Genomic DNA, 20,827 nt, shown 5'->3' with positions numbered 1-20,827 from the left:
CAGGATTGGATCATGGGGCAGGATGGATACGATGGAGACAGATGGGGCAGGATGGGGAGATCACATGGGGTAGAATGGATACTCATGAGTGCAGGATGGGAGAACATATGGCTGGAGCCAGGAATGAGACACACGGGGCCAGGGTGTGGGAATATTATTTATTACCATAGGGGCTACTTAAGGGATATTATTACTGCAGTGATGTATTTATTTTATTTTTTGAGTATACTGTTTTAAATGGGGGGGGGGGGTCCTGTTACTGTGCAGAGTGACACTATATCGCCTTTTTTTCTCCATGTGGTGTAATGTAGAAGTTGTGAAAAATTAAGTAATGTGTTCTGCAAGCAGAGCTCGAGATAACTGTTATTTCCTGCAGAAACGAGTCCTGGCTGGAAGAAATGATGGCGGTCTGTGCTGGATGAAAGATGAAGGACTTCACCTAGAGACGTCACTGGTGAGTCAGTGTTACCTATACACTGACACTATATACTATATACAGAGGTCCTGTGTACAATGTCACCAGTGATCACTGTATTACCTATACATTATATACAGAGCTCCTGTGTATAATACCACCAGTGATCTCTGTATTACCTCTACACAGACACTGCATACTAAGAACAGATCTCCTGTGAATACTGACACTTATGGTGATAGTATTGTGTTTTTTTTGTTTTGTTTTTTATTACTGATCAGTATTGTAGTATTCAGTCACTATGTGGTGGTAATATGTGGTCTGGAAATGGTGTTGTGGTATTTGTCCCTTGTATGTGCTATTTGGTCACCAAGTGGTGGTAATATGTGGTCTTGACATGGTGCAGTGGTATTTGCTCCTTGTATGTGATATTATTCGATCACTGTGGTTGTAATTTGTGGTCTGGTCATGGCACGGTGGTATTTGTTCCTTGTATGTGATATTATTGGTCAAAATATACCTAACTTGTATTGCAGATTTTAACAAATATTTAATAGGTTACAGTAGAGTAGGGCCCGGCCATTTTTCTGGAATAATCTGGTTCAGGTATAACATGACCCCCGTCACATGACCCCCGTCACATGACCGGGGGGGGGGGGCACAGTGTCTGAACAGCCCGGGGCCCTGGCTACCCTTAATCCACCCCTGGATATATGTGTCCATTCTGTCGGCAGCGTAGAATATTGTCCACCAACTCCTTCTACAGTCTGATCACTTATTCTCAGCAATGGAAGAATCTGTCTTCAATGTACACAGATTTCACCCATGAATTGAGTGTGAAAAGATCAATCCAGGAGGAAAAAGCAGCAGATTTTTCTGGCAATACATATTTTCTTGTTTCCTATTGACTTTTTAAGATCCCCATATACATTACTTAGCTGTAGGCCAAATGATCAGGTGACTGACAGCTATCACCCCCATATACAGGAACGGATCATCTGCACCTGCAGTTCTGTTCTCTATGAGAGCCCTGTGCTAGACTCTATCGCGCAGAGAACAAAAGGATCAAACATTGGAAATCCAACAGGTTGGATCCTTCCCTCCCATAGGGAGGCACCATACACTTTACACTTTTATGGCACCTTTGGAATGAAAAATTCCATAATTTCAGGATTTTTACCATAGACAAATCACATGGAAAAAGAAACATTATATTATATGTAGTGATTATTTATATATATATATATATATATATATATATATATATATATATATATATATATATATATATATATATATATATATATATATATATATATATATATATATATATATATATATATATACACACACACACACACACACACACACACACACAGTATAAAAAAATATTATAAAATATAAAATTATATATTATATAACATAATTATGGTAAACTTCAGTACAACATTAGATACAATAGTGTTTCCAGACACATTCCCCTTAAAAGAACCAAAAACCAGATCACTAATTAACAACTATGCAAAAAGGACTTACACAGGCCAGAAGAACGTCGCTGCCTTAACCCCTTGTTTATCAGCCGTAATCCAAATCTGGAAAAAAAAAAAAAAAAGTTAAGAACATGTGACTCCCTTATAATAATCTGTATAAATCTCAAAACCCCAAAACACATGGTAAGATATCCAGACTGTAACCCTCCGAAGAGTGTGTACACTTTGTATAACACAGCTGGATGGTCCCGATATCCAGGTACACATGTAGGTATTGCCACATATAATAAATAATTAATAAATAATTATATTATTATATTAATAATTCTAAATAATTATATAATTATACCCCCAACCTACTGTCTCCCTCCCCATAATCCTGCAGAATGTAAGCCCGCAAGGGCAGGGTCCTCGCCCCTCTGTATCAGTCTGTCATTGTTAGTTTGTTTACTGTAAGTGATATCTGTAATCTGTATGTAACCACTTCTCATGAACAGCACCATGAAATCAATGGTGCTATATAAATAAATAATAAATAATAATAAACGTCTTATGTTGTTTATTACTTACTGGTTGGCCTCCCCACCATCTGTGATTGAATTTCTCCCGTGAACGAAGGCTGAAGTTGGCATCAAACACTGGATCATACATAGAATTACCAACAATCCCATGAGATTCAGGATAGAGACCCTAAATAACAAAATTAATACAGTTTTGCAATACGGAACAATCTTAGATATTTTTTTTTTTTTAAGTTACATCCAGTAGTTTTTTGGGGAGGGGGTGGGGGGGGTTAACACAACTAGTACAGGAATGAAAGATCCCAGACAAAGATCCCAGATTAAATTAATTGGCAATTACAATTTGAAAACCAAAAAAGGAGCTAAATATAAAATTTTGACTGATAATTTTTACTTTTCTTGAGTCAGGTAAGTCATCTAATCAACCTTCTCACACTTGGCAAATAAAGCCTTTCTCAGAATAATATATATATATATATATATATATATATATATATATATATATATATATATATATATATATATATATATATATATATATATATATATATTATTCTAAAGAAAGAGACATTTTAGAATAAGGATTTTACCATGTATTTATAACTCTATTTTCTATAATCTATTAATTTCACATCACTTTACAGACATCATCAGGGGCGTAATGATGACAGTTGCACCCTTCCATCCCTATTTCACCTGGATGTGCATGCTCAGACGAACATTCTGCTGAAACGTATTGCAGCACACACACCGCCGGAGCCTCCTAGCATTACAATACAATCCGCCGGCCAATCAGACACCTGCGTGCCCGGGCAGTGATGTCATACAACACCAGTGGCAGGCATGCTGGAGTTAGATGGCGGCTCCTCAACCGGCCATGGTAGAGGACACTGCACGTCATGAGGAAAGGACAAAAAGGGGAGAAGAATTGTTTAATATTTTTTTTTCAATGTTTTGGAGAACAGCGGAGGACATTACTGCCGGAAGGGGCCCAGGATGGGAGACATTATACCAAAAATGCACCCAGAATGGAGGGCATTGTTCTATGATGGGACTCAGGATAAGGTACATTATTATAGGAAGGGGCCCAGTATGGGGGACATTATTATAAGAAGGGGCCCAGTATGGGAGACATTATTATAAGAAGGGGCCCAGTATGGGGGACATTATTATAGGAAGGGGTCCAGTATGGGGGACATTATTATAGGAAGGGGTCCAGTATGGGGCACATTATAATAAGAATGGGCCAGGATGGGGGATATTATTATAGGAAGGGGCCCGGATGGGGGACATTATTATAGAGAGGGGTCCAGTATGGGGGACACTATTATAGGAAGGGGCCAGGATGGGGGATGTTACTTCATGGTGGCCAAATGCACAAGTCTTTATAGCATCTAGACCACCACAAGGGCCCAATATGCAGTTGGGGCCCTGGATTAAAATTTTGCATTGAGGCCCATCGGACTCTAGTTTTGCTTCTGGACATGATCATCATCATCATCATCACTGTCTCCAAAGGGGTCTCAGAAGCCAAATTCCTTATCAATATGTCTTTAGAGTGTGGGAAGAAAACCGAGTACCACGCAAACACAGGGAAAACTAAAACTCCTTGCATAATTTGTCCTTGTTGGGATTTAACTCTGGACCCTAGTATTGCTAACCACCATGCTGCACCATTTGACCCATATAGAACGCCGAAGACACTTGGTTAGCACCCAAGCATGCTCAGATAACTTATCCGAGTACGTTAGCTCATCACTAGTTATCAATATGTGTAATCAATTATTTTTTAGAAATAGGAGCAGGAAAAATAAAGGTAGTAATAATTAACATTTACCGTTGCCAGTGTATATAAGTTTGGGAAAGTTTTTGTGGGGTACACAGGTCTCATATAAGGTGAATGTGTTCCACATGTTCCTAAAAAATAAAAAGCAGAAAATAATTAAAAAATGCATTTATTGTTTTACGCTGCGCAATACATTCTTTAATCACATTATGCAATTATGCATGCAAAAAAATTCAAGAAACTTGAGCAAAAATGGGTCTTACAGAAGCAGATGTCATAAAAATAAAGACCATTTTATGGGGCTCATAGACAATTCAGAAAAAATAGATATCAACAAAAATGTGTATAAACATTACAGGCGCCCTCCAGGAATATAAAATACAATACAATACAATACAATACAATACAATACAATACATACATACATACATACATACATACATACATACATACATACATACATACATACATACATACATATAATTTTTTTATATATAACAAGCCACAAATAGTCGTTTTGTTACACTGATGATCGAAAATGGTCCTGAAAGGTGAACAAGAAAGGAACATGTGAGCATGCACAATGAGAAGCTCTCCTGTTGTGACCATGTGCAGTAGGAAGCTCTCCTGTTGTGACCTTGTGCAGTAGGACGCTCTCCTGTTGTAATTATGTGCAGTAGGACGCTCTCCTGTTGTAACCATGTGCAGTAGGACGCTCTCCTGTTGTGACCATGTGCAGTAGGAAGCTCTCCTGTTGTGACCATGTGCAGTAGGAAGCTCTCCAGTTGTAACCATGTGCAGTAGGAAGCTCTCCTGTTGTAACCATGTGCAGTAGGACGCTCTCCTGTTGTGAGCATGTGCAGTAGGAAGCTCTCCTGTTGTGACCATGTGCAGTAGAAGGCTCTCCTGTTGTAGCAATGTGCAGTAGGAAGCTCTCCTGTTGTGACCATGTGCAGTAGGAAGCTCTCCTGTTGTAAGCATGTGCAGTAGGAAGCTCTCCTGTTGTAGCCATGTGCAGTAGGACGCTCTCCTGTTGTAAGCATGTGCAGTAGGAAGCTTTCCTGTTGTGACCATGTGCAGTAGGAAGCTCTCCTGTTGTGACCATGTGCAGTAGGACGCTCTCCTGTTGTGACCATGTGCAGTAGGATGCTCTCCTGTTGTGACCATGTGCAGTAGGATGCTCTCCTGTTGTGACCATGTGCAGTAGGACGCTCTCCTGTTGTGACCATGTGCAGTAGGACGCTCTCCTGTTGTGACCATGTGCAGTAGGAAGCTCTCCTGTTGTAGCAATGTGCAGTAGGAGGCTCTCCTGTTGTGACCATGTGCAGTAGGACGCTCTCCTGTTGTGAGCATGTGCAGTAGGAAGCTCTCCTGTTGTGACCATGTGCAGTAGGAAGCTCTCCTGTTGTGAGCATGTGCAGTAGGAAGCTCTCCTGTTGTGACCATGTGCAGTAGGAAGCTCTCCTGTTGTGAGCATGTGCAGTAGGAAGCTCTCCTGTTGTGAGCATGTGCAGTAGGAAGCTCTCCTGTTGTAACCATGTGCAGTAGGAAGCTCTCCTGTTGTTGCCATGTGCAGTAGGACGCTCTCCTGTTGTAAGCATGTGCAGTAGGAAGCTTTCCTGTTGTGAGCATGTGCAGTAGGACGCTCTCCTGTTGTAGCAATGTGCAGTAGGAAGCTTTCCTGTTGTAACCATGTGCAGTAGGAAGCTCTCCTGTTGTTGCCATGTGCAGTAGGACGCTCTCCTGTTGTAACCATGTGCAGTAGGACGCTCTCCTGTTGTGAGCATGTGCAGTAGGAAGCTCTCCTGTTGTGACCATGTGCAGTAGGAAGCTCTCCTGTTGTAGCAATGTGCAGTAGGAAGCTCTCCTGTTGTGACCATGTGCAGTAGGAAGCTCTCCTGTTGTAGCCATGTGCAGTAGGACGCTCTCCTGTTGTAAGCATGTGCAGTAGGAAGCTTTCCTGTTGTGACCATGTGCAGTAGGACGCTCTCCTGTTGTGACCATGTGCAGTAGGACGCTCTCCTGTTGTGACCATGTGCAGTAGGATGCTCTCCTGTTGTAGCCATGTGCAGTAGGACGCTCTCCTGTTGTAAGCATGTGCAGTAGGAAGCTTTCCTGTTGTGACCATGTGCAGTAGGAAGCTCTCCTGTTGTGACCATGTGCAGTAGGACGCTCTCCTGTTGTGACCATGTGCAGTAGGATGCTCTCCTGTTGTGACCATGTGCAGTAGGACGCTCTCCTGTTGTGACCATGTGCAGTAGGACGCTCTCCTGTTGTGACCATGTGCAGTAGGACGCTCTCCTGTTGTGACCATGTGCAGTAGGACGCTCTCCTGTTGTGACCATGTGCAGTAGGACGCTCTCCTGTTGTGACCATGTGCAGTAGGAAGCTCTCCTGTTGTGAGCATGTGCAGTAGGACGCTCTCCTGTTGTGACCATGTGCAGTAGGACGCTCTCCTGTTGTGACCATGTGCAGTAGGACGCTCTCCTGTTGTGACCATGTGCAGTAGGACGCTCTCCTGTTGTGACCATGTGCAGTAGGAAGCTCTCCTGTTGTGACCATGTGCAGTAGGATGCTCTCCTGTTGTGACCACGTGCAGTAGGACGCTCTCCTGTTGTGACCATGTGCAGTAGGACGCTCTCCTGTTGTGACCATGTGCAGTAGGACGCTCTCCTGTTGTGACCATGTGCAGTAGGATGCTCTCCTGTTGTGACCATGTGCAGTAGGACGCTCTCCTGTTGTGACCATGTGCAGTAGGACGCTCTCCTGTTGTGACCATGTGCAGTAGGAAGCTCTCCTGTTGTGAGCATGTGCAGTAGGAAGCTCTCCTGTTGTGACCATGTGCAGTAGGAAGCTCTCCTGTTGTGAGCATGTGCAGTAGGAAGCTCTCCTGTTGTGACCATGTGCAGTAGGAAGCTCTCCTGTTGTGAGCATGTGCAGTAGGAAGCTCTCCTGTTGTAACCATGTGCAGTAGGAAGCTCTCCTGTTGTTGCCATGTGCAGTAGGACGCTCTCCTGTTGTAAGCATGTGCAGTAGGAAGCTTTCCTGTTGTGAGCATGTGCAGTAGGACGCTCTCCTGTTGTAGCAATGTGCAGTAGGAAGCTTTCCTGTTGTGAGCATGTGCAGTAGGACGCTCTCCTGTTGTAACCATGTGCAGTAGGACGCTCTCCTGTTGTGAGCATGTGCAGTAGGACGCTCTCCTGTTGTGAGCATGTGCAATAAGAAGCTCTGCTGCTGTGACCTGAATATGACAGTATATGGTATAGGTTATCTTCAGGTCACAGCAGCAGAGCTTCTTATTGCACATGCTCACAAGAGGCTCATGTCATGTTAACATTTTAGGACAGGTTGCAATTAGTGTAAGATGACCGTGACTATTTTATTGTATCACAATGGTTTGCTAGTTAAAGCGATTTTATGTATTTAATTTTTTTTTTTTTTTTTTATAATCCCAGAGACAGAATTCCAGAAAAAAAAGGCAGCCTCCCTTAGATGCATGAAAACATGACACATATCGCTCTTACTTAGCTTGTTCATATTGGGCAGAACTTTGCCTCCTTCCTTCATATACGAAGCACGAAATCCATCGACTGAGAAGATGATCAAAGGAGGGCGGACAAATCTAAGATGTTTGAAAGGACGATACAACATTAGAAAATCATGGGTCATAGGTGCCGGTCGTCAGATATTTTAAAGGTGGTCTCTTAAATTAAAACTATGGAAGTTTTCCGGTTATGTTCCCTTTATAAACAAAAAAAAAATACAGATAATCTCTTGAATGATAGTTCCTTGTCAGTGAAAACATGGTTGCGATTGAACGATAAGCGGTAATTCATCAAAAGTTATAATTTGCTAGGAACTTGGGTGAAAAGGGGATGTGCTGCCGAGAAAACGGTATAGGAGGACAAAAGAAGAGCAAACGAGAGGTTCGTTAAAGAGCAAAGACAGACTTGCTATAGCGTCTTACCTGCGCTCGATGCAAGCAATTTATCTGACTTGTCAAGGGAGCGGGGGGAATGAAGTCAGTTTTCATTGCCTTTTTTTGCTATAAATTCTTCAAAATCGTGAACTCGTTTTATGTATATTGAGCTCAGTCAGAAACGGCCTTCATTTTTAAAGCTAAAAACTTTTTAGGTTAAAAAAAGTTGCATAACCTGCAAAAGTGTCACAAGCTTCATACAAAAATTACTAGAAGTACCAAAAATAAAAAAGATACACAAAAATCAGTCACACAATTAATGAAGGAACAGGAGGGCGATTTTAGAGTTTTTATATTTTACTATATATAAAAAAAAATAATAAGATATAAAAAAAACTCTAAAATCGCCCTCCTGTTCCTTCATTTAATTTTCTTTATTATAATTATTATTAATGAACATATCATCACGTCCCAAAAACTCCAATTTAATAAAATATTGAATTACCGTATTTAAATCATAAGTGGGTGGTCGAAAAAAAATCTGAACTCTATAACTAAGGTTTTTTCTCCTAACATGGTACCCCATGCACCCCAACATGGTAAAAATAAAAACAAAACATCAGCCAAGAGTGCAAAAAGCAAGTCCTCACATAGCTCCATAGATTTTAAAAAAATTATAATAATGGTTTTCAGAAAGTGATACCGTACTTTTTTTCCCCCACAAATTTCTGACTTTTTTAACCATTAAAACTATAAAAAAAAAAAATGGACAAATTTGCTAGTGCTGAAATTGTACTGACTCAAAGAATCATTTTGAACAGCTTAAAAATACAACCAGGGAAAAAAAATAATTACATTTGCAGATTTTGTTCCTCCAGTTTTTCAGTGCATTACATGGTGTCATCCAATACTACAGGTCATCCCACAAAAAATGAAAAAAAAAAAAAAACACCTGTGGCTACGTGACTGAAAAAAAAAAAAGAAAGGGTTACGTCATGAGAAAGGAGAAGAAAAATGAACCAAAATGGCAAAAATTAAGAATTTCTGGGTAATCAAAAGGTTAAAAAAGGCACAAATCCTTTTCTTGGTTGGCAAAAAATTTAACAGTCGCTAACGGAGTTTTTCACACACAAAAAAGAAAAATGGCAAAAACGCAGTGATGAATCAGGTGTGTTGAGATGAGATGATAAAAGATGTAAAATCCATAGGACTAAATAAAATAAAACAGTGGAAATACCCATTGAAAGGTTGTGCAAATTATACATTAATAAAACCAAGGCAATAAAACAAAACACTCTTTACCCTGCAGGACACTCTGGATGTTTAATTTCTTCACACTCTTCATCTGCCCAACGAGTTCCACCTAAAAGAAAATATAGATTTGTCAAAAAGAGTAAATCTGAGAGCAGCATGATGTGGAGACCCGGAATCCAGCAATGTATTACTTTCTTTACTAGGTTCTGCACTTCTGATTAAAAACTGTATCCTCTGCACTGCAGTGCTCTGAATGCTGAGCTCTGTATAACCCCGCCCATACTACTGATTGGCAGCTTCGTGTGTTCACTGGGCATAGGCAGAAAGCAGCCAAATCAGTAGTGGGGGCTGGTTTGGACTACCTGGCAGCAGATTTTAATGGTCCTCTATTCATAATCTCCTGCTGGTAATACCATAAAAACTACACTAGACCACTGCTGGAATCAGGCTCTCTGCCCCTACATTATGCTGCTCTCAGAATATGTAGCAAAAACCTGGTGAAAGATTCTCTTTAATCCACTGATGGTATCTTTAGCAGAGCTACCAGGAGCATCAAAGATCAACCACTTGGCAGCCCATTTTTCTAAGTTTAATAGAATTGATCATCCCCACATCATAAATCAGGTCCTAAAAAGTACAAACTGAAGGTTCCATATCAGCATCTATGGGTTTTGGGGTTTTTTTAAATTATATTTTTAAGTGACTTCATTTTTATCTTGTGGTAATCGTTGCTGTTCTGTTTAGTTTACAGTTGCGCAATACTTTAATTTTCACACGTCGGCTTTCAATCGTACAAAAATAAAATTGAACAGATTTTGTGGTAGTAATACTATGGAGTTCAAGAGAGCAGAAATTTTGACATTTCGAGCAATTATAAATTAAGCTAAAATGTCTGTATAAAGGAAAACCAAATGCACCTTTTCAAACAGAAAAAAAAAAAAAAAAACACAAAATGGACAATCTTAAAAAAATAAATAAATAATAGAGTGCAGATAAAGACAAAGTCACTAATAAAAGCCATTTTTATTCCAGAAAACAGACGCAAAGGCAATGATTAATTGAGGCCAAAGTGTATAGAAATAAGAAAAAGTCCTCACCTTTACACATTATCTGATAGTCCGTACAACAGTCACCTTTCGCCAGGCAATCATCAGAACAATAACACGCACTATCATCATTTCGGGCCTCACCACATCTATCCTTACAGCTCCAGCCACGTCCTGAGACAAAAGAAAAGAAAAAATGAGTGAACTGTTATTGGTAAGTAGCAACACAGACCCATCACATAAAACTATAACGAGAATCTGTCTGGGATTTCACCCCCAAAAATGATTTATGTCTGCAAGTAGATTTTTCAAAAACCAAGTCTAGCAAAACCTATATCTAGAATGTAACTGCTATAATACTGCCCCTATGTACAAGAATATAACTACTATAATACTGCCCCCTTATGTACAGGAATATAACTAATATAATACTGCTCCTATGTACAAGGATATAACTACTATAATACTGCTCTCTATGTACAAGAATATAACTACTATAATACTGCTCCTATGTACAAGAATATCTACTATAATACTGACCCCATGTACAAGAATATAACTACTATAATACTGCTCCTATGTACAAGAATATAACTACTATAATACTGCTCCTATGTACAAGAATATAACTACTATAATACTGCTCCTATGTACAAGAATATAACTACTATAATACTGCTCCTATGTACAAGATTATAACTACTATAATACTGCCCGTATGTACAAGAATATAACTACTATAATACTGCTCCTATGTACAAGAATATCTACTATAATACTGACCCCATGTACAAGAATATAACTACTATAATACTGCTCCTATGTACAAGAATATAACTACTATAATACTGCCCCTATGTACAAGAATATAACTACTATAATACTGCCCCTATGTACAAGAATATAACTACTATAACACTGCCCTCTATATACAAAAATACTATTATAATAGTTATATTCTTGTACAAATGGGCAGTATCATAGTAGTTATATTCTTGTATGTAGGGAAATTATTATAGTAGTTACTGTTAAGTCCATATATATTTGGACAGAGACAACATATTTCTAATTTTGGTTATAGACATTACCACAATGAATTTTAAACAAAACAATTCCGATGCAGTTGAAGTTCAGACTTTCAGCTTTCATTTGAGGGTATCCACATTAAAATTGGATGAAGGGTTTAGGAGTTTCAGCTCCTTAACATGTGCCACCCTGTTTTTAAAAGGGACCAAAAGTAAATTGGACAGATTCAATAATTTTAAATAAAATGTTCATTTTTAGTACTTGGTTGAAAACCCTTTGTTGGCAATGACTGCCTGAAGTCTTGAACTCATGGACATCACCAGACGCTGTGTTTCCTCCTTTTTGGGGCTCTGCCAGGCCTTCACTGCGGTGGTTTTCAGTTGCTGTTTGGTTGTGGGCCTTTCTGTCTGAAGTTTAGTCTTTAACAAGTGAAATGCTGCTCAATTGGGTTGAGATCAGGTGACTGACTTGGTCATTCAGGAATATTCCACTTCTTTGCTTTAATAAACTTTTCTCTTTCCATCATTCTGGTAGAGGTTGATCTTGGTAAATTACTCATCCCCCCTCCCTCCGGGCAGCTGTAAAATTAGCAGAAAACCAGTTCTTTGATTCCAGCCATGTGCATTCTGTTGTGTATGAGAGTTATTCAAGAGGGAATAATTCGACCACATGTAGTGAAATAGGTGTGAAAGTTGCATATTTGGGATGTGCCAGGGTAGAGCGACACGCATAGTGTTTTTCTAAGCTGAGTGCCTAGCAGAAATGGATTACTACACACAGCTACCCCATGTGTAGACTTAAATGGAAGCTAACCTCGTGAGAAGACATGTAATACTTTCGTCATCACTCTACGAGGTTCCCAATGTGCACTATGACGGATAGGACTTTTAATAAAGTTCTGAGTCTCTTTGGAAAGTGGGGTGGAGTCCATGGCGTAGCACACTCAGTGAGGTCATCAAGCAGAGCTTATAGATTTAGGAGCTGAGTTAGGAGGGGGAGTCTTCACCCAGAGAGCAAACTAAGAGGGGCTCTGTGATGCATTTTGATGTCACCCCTCCCCCACGCCGCATGGTCAGCCATTATATCAGACAAATGTAAGTTTACTTTCATCTTTAATCCCTTTTATTTTGCGATTGTCTCATTTTGGTCATATCTTTTTTTTATACTTTTGTAAACACTGCCTAATCTTTTTTTGGAGTAAAAGCTATAATATTTGCTAGTTTCGTCCTCCTTCCTCTAAACGTCCCTGCCAACATCCTCTGAAGTGAATTACGCTACTAATTGGGTTGGCTCCTGACCCGTTATTAATCTTAAGTAATAGGAGCTGGTGGCAGCTGATCGTACTGAGCTTGTTGGGTAATGCTGGCAGTGACGGATCGGTAAAGGGGGTGCCAGAGAGCTGCAAGTTCCAAACCAGAACTGGGAAGTGGGATATAAATAAATCCTTGACGAAAGAATTGGTGCAACCAAACACCCCTGGTTCATGACAGTTATATTCTTGTACATGAGGGCAGAATTATAGTAGTTATATTCTTGTACATAGGAGCAGTATTATAGTAGTTATATTTTTGTACATAGGAGCAGTATTATAGTAGTTATATTTTTGTACATAGGAGCAGTATTATAGTAGTTATATTTTTGTACATAGGAGCAGTATTATAGTAGTTATATTCTTGTATATAGGAGCAGTATTATAGTAGCTATATTCTTGTGGATAGGACCAGTAATATAGTAGTTATATTATTGTACATAGGACCAGTATCGTAGTTATATTCTTGTACATAAGGGCAGCATTAAACTACTATAATACTGCTCCTATGTACAAGAATAGAACTACTATTATACTACTACTATGCAGGGTCACCAACAGGGCATTACTGCCCTTACTGGCGTATGGGGCCTGGTCAGGAGGGGGTCACGGTCCAGGCCCCCTCCTCACCAGGCCTCCTGGGGCAGCAGTCGGCCGTTTGCTCACTAAATGAAAGTGTGTCCTAAGACTCTATTCTTACACAGCAATAGCAATAGAAGCTACCAGCCAATCAGAGGCCGGCAGCTGATGAAGGCACCTAAAATGGTTTATTAAGAGGACACCGCAACCAGGTAAGGAGAAACTTTTTTTTTTTTTTGGTACTAAAATCCGCAATACGTGGAAAGGGAGAAAGGATGCAGGATGAGAGGACATATGGGGAGGCATGATGGAGACATGACAGGCCAGGATAAGATTACAAATAGGGTGGGATGGATGGAGACATGTGGAGCCAGGATGAGAGGACATATGGGGGGAGGCAGGATGGAGACATGTGGGGTGGCAGGATGTGCGGACATTTATGGGAGCAGGATGGAGAAACATGGGGCCAAAAATGAGACACATGGGGGACATGATTACAGAAAGGAGAGATGATGTATGGCATTATTACTGTATGGGCTAATTAAGGGATATTATTTCTGCTGTGATGTATTTTACTTTTGAGGGTATTGTTTTCAGTGGGAGGAGGTACTCTTACTGTACAGTGTGACTGTCACTTTTTTCTTCATCTGGCGTAGTGTAGAAGTTGGGGAAAAATTGGAGAATGTGCTCTAAATAATCTATTTTGTGCAGAGACAAATCGTGGCTGGAAGAAATGATGACAGTCTCTGCTGGATGAAGAAGCAAAGTAAAAATAAATATCTTCAACTAGAGACATCACTGGCGAGTCAGTGTATTACATGTACACTTACACTATATACTGTGCTTCTGTGTATAATGTCACCGGTGATACCTGTATTACCAGCACACTGACACTATATACAGAGCTCCTGTGTATAATATCACTAGTGATCACTGTATTACCTGTACCCTGACACTATATACAGAGCTCCTGTGTATAAGGTCAGTTGTGATCACCATTACATTTACACTGACACTATATACAGAGCTCCTGTGTACAATGTCACCGATGAGCCCTGTATTACATGTACACTGACACTATACATTCTATACTATGCACAGAGCTCCTGTGTATTATGGCACTTATGATAATAGTATTGTATTTTTTTCTTAATGACCAATATAGTAGTATTTAGTCACTATGCGATGGTAATTTGTGATCTGGTCATGGTGTTGCAGTATTTCTCCCTTGTATCTGATATTATTCAGTCACTATGTGGTGGTAATATGTGGTTTGGTCATAGTGTGGTGGTATTTGTTCCGTTTATGTGGTATTGGTCATTTTAAAAAATGTATGAGACACTCCCTTAAATAAAAATAGAACTAAAGAGTATTGGGTATTTTAACTAATTTTAGTAGGTTAAAGTACAGAAGGGCCTGGCCAAAAGTATCTACCTTGTCGGGTGGTGGTTTAAAAAAACCTTTTGGCCAAAGCAAAAGCTTCTGGCTATGAATGTGATCTGATGTTCGATGGGAGCTGTTAATGTGTGATTTGTGAAGATTTGACATTTTTTCAAGAGTGCATGGTGAGATTGTGGAAGGTTTGAGAGGTGTGTGGGAAGCTGAGGTGGAGCCTGGTCGGAATCTCAAGAGGGCCCAAATATGTTGTATGGGGCCCTGAAATTCCTGGTGGCAGCCCTGCCACTATGTACAAGAACATAACTAATATAATACTGCCCCTATGTATAATATAACTACTATTATACTGCCCCCTATATACCAGGATATAACTTCTGCAATACTGCTCTATGTACAAGAATATAACTACCACAATATTGCCTCCTATGTACAAGAATATAACTACTATAATACTGCCCCTATGTACTGTACAATATAACTTATTATACTGCCCCCTATATACCAGGATACAACTAATGTAATACTGCTCCTATACACAAGAATATAACTGTTATAATAATACTGCCCCTATGTACAAGACTATAACTACTATAATACTGCTCCTATGTGTAAGAATATAACTACTATAATACTGCCCCTATGTACAGGAATATAACTACTATAATACTGCTCCTATGTACAAGAATATAACTACTATAATACTGCCCCCTATGTACAAGAATATAACTACTATAATACTGCTCCTATGTACAAGAATATAACTACTATAATACTGCCCCCATCTACAAGAATCCAAACTATAGTAGAGAGCATGCACTGGACTCTGGGAAGCAGCGGGTATCAATAAAAGATTGTGCTACCCCTAGGCATGACTACAGTAAGCATAAGTGGCTAATCCTCAAGTAAGTTTAGCAAGGTCTATCCTAACAGATCTCCTTATGTCCTATTAGCCCTTTACACATGCTCATACAAAATGAATACTGTTTGATTTAGGAACACGTTAGCACCGTGCCCGGTCTCCCAGTTAAAACGTCATAAAAAGTGACATTCATTGAGACTAACGTGTATTTATTAAGTGGTTTCTTTAATTAGAGAGAGTGGTCAACCAGACCAGATTAAATACAACCACCTCCCACATTCAGAATCTCAAAACCACATTTATGCTTGGCTTACTTTAACCTCTTCTGCCCTGTAAATCTTTCCATGAGGTTATTCTGAGCAAAAAAAATGTAATTAAGGATTGTATGCTGAAGAGGTAAGGTCTCATGAGAACATCCAAAGTCTAAAGGCCCCGTCTCACATAGCGATTTACCAACGATCACGACCAGCGATACTACCTGGCCGTGATCGTTGGTAAGTCGCTGTGTGGTCGCTGGGGAGCTGTCACACAGACCGCTCTCCCCAGCGACCAACGATCAGGGGAACGACTTCGGCATCGTTGAAACTGTCATCAACGATGCCGAAGTCCCCCTGCAGCACCCGGTAACCAGGGTAAACATCGGGTTACTAAGCGCAGGGCCGCGCTTAGTAACCCGATGTTTACCCTGGTTACCAAAAAAAACAAACACTACATACTCGCCTTTCGGTGTCCAGGTCCCTTGCCGTCTGCTTCCTGCTCTGACTGAGCCGCCGTACACTGAGAGCGCAGCGGTGACGTCACTGCTGTGCTCTCACTTCTCACTGTACGGCCGGCAGTCAGTGAGAGCAGGAAGCAGACGGCAAGGGACCTGACGGACATCAGAAGGCGAGTATGTAGTGTTTGTTTTTTTTTACATTTACGCTGGTAACCAGGGTAAACATCGGGTTACTAAGCGTGGCCCTGCGCTTAGTAACCCGATGTTTACCCTGGTTACCAGTGAAGACATCGCTGGATCGGTGTCACACACACCGATTCAGCAATGTCAGCGGGGCCTCAACGACCAAAAAAAGGTCCAGGCCATTCCGACACGACCAGCGATCTCGCAGCAGGGGCCTGATCGCTGGTACGTGTCACACATAGCGAGATCGCTATGGAGGTCGCTGTTGCGTCACAAAACTTGTGACTCAGCAGCGATCTCGCTAGCGATCTCGCTATGTGAGACGGGGCCTTAATTCATATCCACCACACTTCCCCAGCTTTCCGAAGTCCTTCTATTTCACCACCTCATCTTTGCTGTTGAAGCTGGTGGCACAACAATTGCAACTAATGCTTAACAGAGACATATGTACCATAAAAGAGTGCCAATCTGAGTGGGTGAAATTCGTGGCGTAGCTTGGGTTGCCAGTGCTTGAGGTATGGCAAACAATCCCCCTATCCCGGTAAGTTTGCACCTTTTAAAAAAAAAGTTTTTGCTCAACTAATGACACCATTGACCCAACAAGATGCTCACATCTTGTTGGTCTATGGCTTATAGTAACTTGCAGTCTAAAAGATGGACACAGGTGGCGTAGCCAATGGCTTCCTTGTGCTCCGCAGAAACCAACTGATAACAACTGGGTCATGGTGTTGCCAATACAGTCTAAACGGTACCTCCCCAGAAGTTTAGCGCATGTGCATTGACTTGGATCCACCACTTTCTTAGAGTAACCGGTTGGAATTTTGCTCATGAAACAACCGCTTCTGTTCCTCTATCCCCAAAATATTCCAAGGTAAGCCATTAAGCTTTGGGCCACCATCAGCTGTTACGGTAAAAGTGACATCCATGAACATAATTAACATTCATGAATGTGACCAATAAAAGTGGTGGAGGAGCCAATGGCAGATGAGGTTGCATAAGCTTAAGGTTTACAAATTTGGAGCCCCCAATGAAATTATTTTACTTTTTTGGGGAAAATGCGTTGTTTGTTAGGATAACTTCACCTTATGTAGTAGGTTTATCTTCTGTCCTGAAGAAAGAAATACCGCACCCATAATAAACCTGTAGGACCCTCAACAAAAAAGCCTCTTCAACGAGACAAAAAAATAGAAGCAAGCAGCCCATTTAATTTTCATGACCGTGATCTCGAACACTGTACCCGTTTTCAGGCAGAGCTGGTCAAAGTCCTGGCAGCAACTGTTGTAACTCTTACAGAGGTTGTCGCAACGGCAGGCGGGAGGATCAGCCTCTTGAAGCTCGAAACATCGATCCTTACAGGAACCAGAAGTGCTGTCCCAAGGGGGGTCATTGAGAACTGTAAGAGAAAGGAAATATGCAAAAGAATAAAAATGCCTAGAATTAGTTAGTCCACCACACCCCGTACAAACATTTACAAGATTTGAAGAAGAGACTCAAGACAATAAGGCAATCACAATGGGACCACTGTGGAATGACTGGGGACCATCAGCTTTTATTTGAAGGAAAAAACGGTTGCAAGTGTTGAATTTCCTTGTAGCGCCATCACAGGGGAAGTAAAGTATAGCACGGTGCTCATTTAAATCTAAAGGTTTTCTGTATAATGCAGGACAAGACAGGTCCTCCAGAGTAAGAACTTCTAAATGTAATTGTTGCTTAGTTCTGCACATCAGCATGGATTAATTTAATCCCACTACTCCCTACTAAACTGCTTCAACATTGCTGGAAGGTTTTCTAACATGAACTGCTTGCTTCAAACCCCTCAATAATATTTCTAACAGATTAAGGTCAAGACTTTGACATGGTCATCCCAAAGCTTTAGCAAATCTTTTTTTACAACAAGTAGTCAGATTTGGGTCTTTGTCTTGCTGCAAGAAGACACACAATTCAGCTCATGGTTAGATGTCCTGACTAGGGTTGAGCGACCTTGACTTTTTTAGGGTCGAGTCATGTTTCGCGAAACCCGACTTTTGGAAAAGTCGAGTCGGGCGAAATCGGCCAATTACTGCGCAAAGTCAAGGATCGGCCGGAACATGAAACCCTATGCACGTCAATGGGGATTTTTTTTTTTTCTCTCTCTCTCTCTCTCTCTTCCGTCCCAGAACAGAAAATTTCGTTTTGCACATTCCAAATCGCTACTGCGCACAAGCGATAAAATGGTGATAGGCGTGCACGCCCCTAACCCCTATGTCATCACTCTGCCCACGCTCCTTCATTGGCTGAAAAAATGGCGCTAAACGCGTCATACGAAACGCGACTTTGGCGCCAAGATCGCGTACCGCATGGCCGACCCAACACAGGGATCGGGTTGGGTTTCATGAGACGCCGACTTTACCAAAAGTCGGCGACTTATGAAAATGAACGATCCGTTTCGCTCAACCCTAGTCCTGACATTTTCCTTTAGATAGAATTTGCTGGTATAATTTAGAGTTAGCTGTTCCATCAATGATGAAAGCCATCCTGGCCCAGATGCAAAGTAATCTCATATAAAACGTTGTGGATGGACATGAAGAGAGCAGTTCATAGGAGAAAAACACACCAACATAAAACAGAGTTGAAGCGGTTTTGTAGGGTGTAATGGGCTAAAATTCCTCCAAGACGACAAGGAGGACTACTCAACAATTGCCAGAAAATCAGACGCAGTTATGCGTTTTTTCCAGAGACCTGTCAAATAGGATCATTTTCCTCAATTATAAAAGGACAAATTCAAATATTTTTACTTTCATTTGATTTGATTCTACTTATCTACGAGGGGCGATCCAAAAGTAATGATAATCAATACTAAACACAATGAATAGAGTCAAATTTTTTTTTTATTTTTCTACATAGTCTCCTCCTAACAAGTCTATACATTTAGTTAATCTCTTTAGGCCTTGTGTGAAAAGTGGAAGTAGTTTTAGGTCAAATTTAGACAGAACTATGGAAAATTCTGAAGGGTTCACAATCTTGGAAGCACCACTGTACATTGGTGTTCCTGAATAGTAGAGAGTTGTACAAGTCAAACAATATACAGATGCATTTATATAAAAAAATATATACAACTAGCTGTACTACCCGGCTTCGCCCGGGTTAATGACTGCTGTTAGCAAAATAGAATGTGTTAACAAAAATTTATTCTGCACACAAAAACCACAAAACAAATAGATAGAAATGTAATTATTAAAAGGCAAAAACTAAGCAAATAGAAGCATTTCACAACATATATTAGCTTTGTTATACTGAGAATGTCTTTGTTGCCTATATTAACCAATCAGAGCTCAGGTTAATTAACTGTAGCAAAATAGAAGCTGAGCTGTGATTGGTTGCTATTGGCAGCCTGATAAATCCCCAGCCAACAGGAAGCCCTCCCCCCTGGCAGTATATATTAGCTCACACATACACATAATAGACAGGTCATGTGACTGACAGCTGCCGTATTTCCTATATGGTACATTTGTTGCTCTTGTAGTTTGCTTATTAATCAGATTTTTATTTTTGAAGGACAATACCAGACTTGTGTGTGTTTTAGGGCGAGTTTTATGTGTCAAGTTGTGTGTGTTGAGTTGCGTGTGGCGACATGCATGTAGCGACTTTTGTGAGATGAGTTTTGTGTGGCGACATGCGTGTAGCAACATTTTGTGTGTTGAGTTGCATGTGACAGGTTAGTGTAGCAAGTTGTGTGCAGCAAGATTTGTGCATGGCGAGTTTTGCGCGTGGCGAGTTTTATGTGTGGTGCATTTTGAGTATGTGCAAGTTTTGTGTGAGGCAACTTTTGCATGTGGTGCAACTTTTGTACATGTGGCAATTTTTCTGTGTGTGCAAGTTTTGCATGAGGTGAGTTTTCCATGAGGTGAGTTTTGCACGTGTGGCGAGTTTTGCGTGAGCCTAGTTTTGCATATGGCGAGTTTTGCATGTAGCGAGTTTTGAGTGGTGACTTTTGTGTTTCGACTTTTATGTGGCGAGGTTGGTGTGTGTGTGTGGTGAAATGTGTGCTGAGGGTGGTATATGTGTTCAAGCACGTGGTAGTGTGTGGCGCATTTTGTGTTTGTGTTCATATCCCCGTGTGTGGTGAGTATCCCATGTCGGGGCCCCACCTTAGCAACTGTACGGTATATACTCTTTGTCGCCATCGCTCTCATTCTTTAAGTCCTCATTGTTCACATCTGGCAGCTGTCAATTTTCCTCCAACACTTTTCCCTTCACTTTTTCCCCATTATGTAGATAGGAGCAAAATTGTTTGGTGAATTGGAACGCGCGGGGTTAAAATTTCACCTCACAACATAGCCTATGACGC

The 20,827-nt window shown here is 40.7% G+C and overlaps 1 protein-coding gene across 13 annotated transcripts in view; it reads right to left on the bottom strand.

The window, feature by feature from the left end:
* Positions 1 to 20,827, bottom strand: part of ENPP2 (ectonucleotide pyrophosphatase/phosphodiesterase 2) — a 203,074-nt gene that overhangs the window by 66,399 nt on the left and 115,848 nt on the right. For all 13 annotated transcript variants that reach the window (XM_077271135.1, XM_077271139.1, XM_077271141.1 and 10 more), the window contains exons 3-9: positions 17,738 to 17,893; positions 10,483 to 10,605; positions 9,434 to 9,494; positions 7,737 to 7,834; positions 4,264 to 4,343; positions 2,476 to 2,595; positions 1,952 to 2,007 (exon numbers count right to left, since the gene is read on the bottom strand). In XM_077271135.1, coding sequence (XP_077127250.1) covers positions 1,952 to 2,007; positions 2,476 to 2,595; positions 4,264 to 4,343; positions 7,737 to 7,834; positions 9,434 to 9,494; positions 10,483 to 10,605; positions 17,738 to 17,893 — 694 coding nt within the window. The remainder of the gene's footprint in view (positions 1 to 1,951; positions 2,008 to 2,475; positions 2,596 to 4,263; positions 4,344 to 7,736; positions 7,835 to 9,433; positions 9,495 to 10,482; positions 10,606 to 17,737; positions 17,894 to 20,827) is intronic.

Source organism: Ranitomeya variabilis, chromosome 6 (genome assembly GCF_051348905.1).
Source record: "Ranitomeya variabilis isolate aRanVar5 chromosome 6, aRanVar5.hap1, whole genome shotgun sequence".
Lineage (NCBI taxonomy): Eukaryota > Metazoa > Chordata > Amphibia > Anura > Dendrobatidae > Ranitomeya > Ranitomeya variabilis.
Note: the sequence above shows the minus strand (reverse complement) of the source record. Positions and strands in the feature narration are given on the sequence as shown.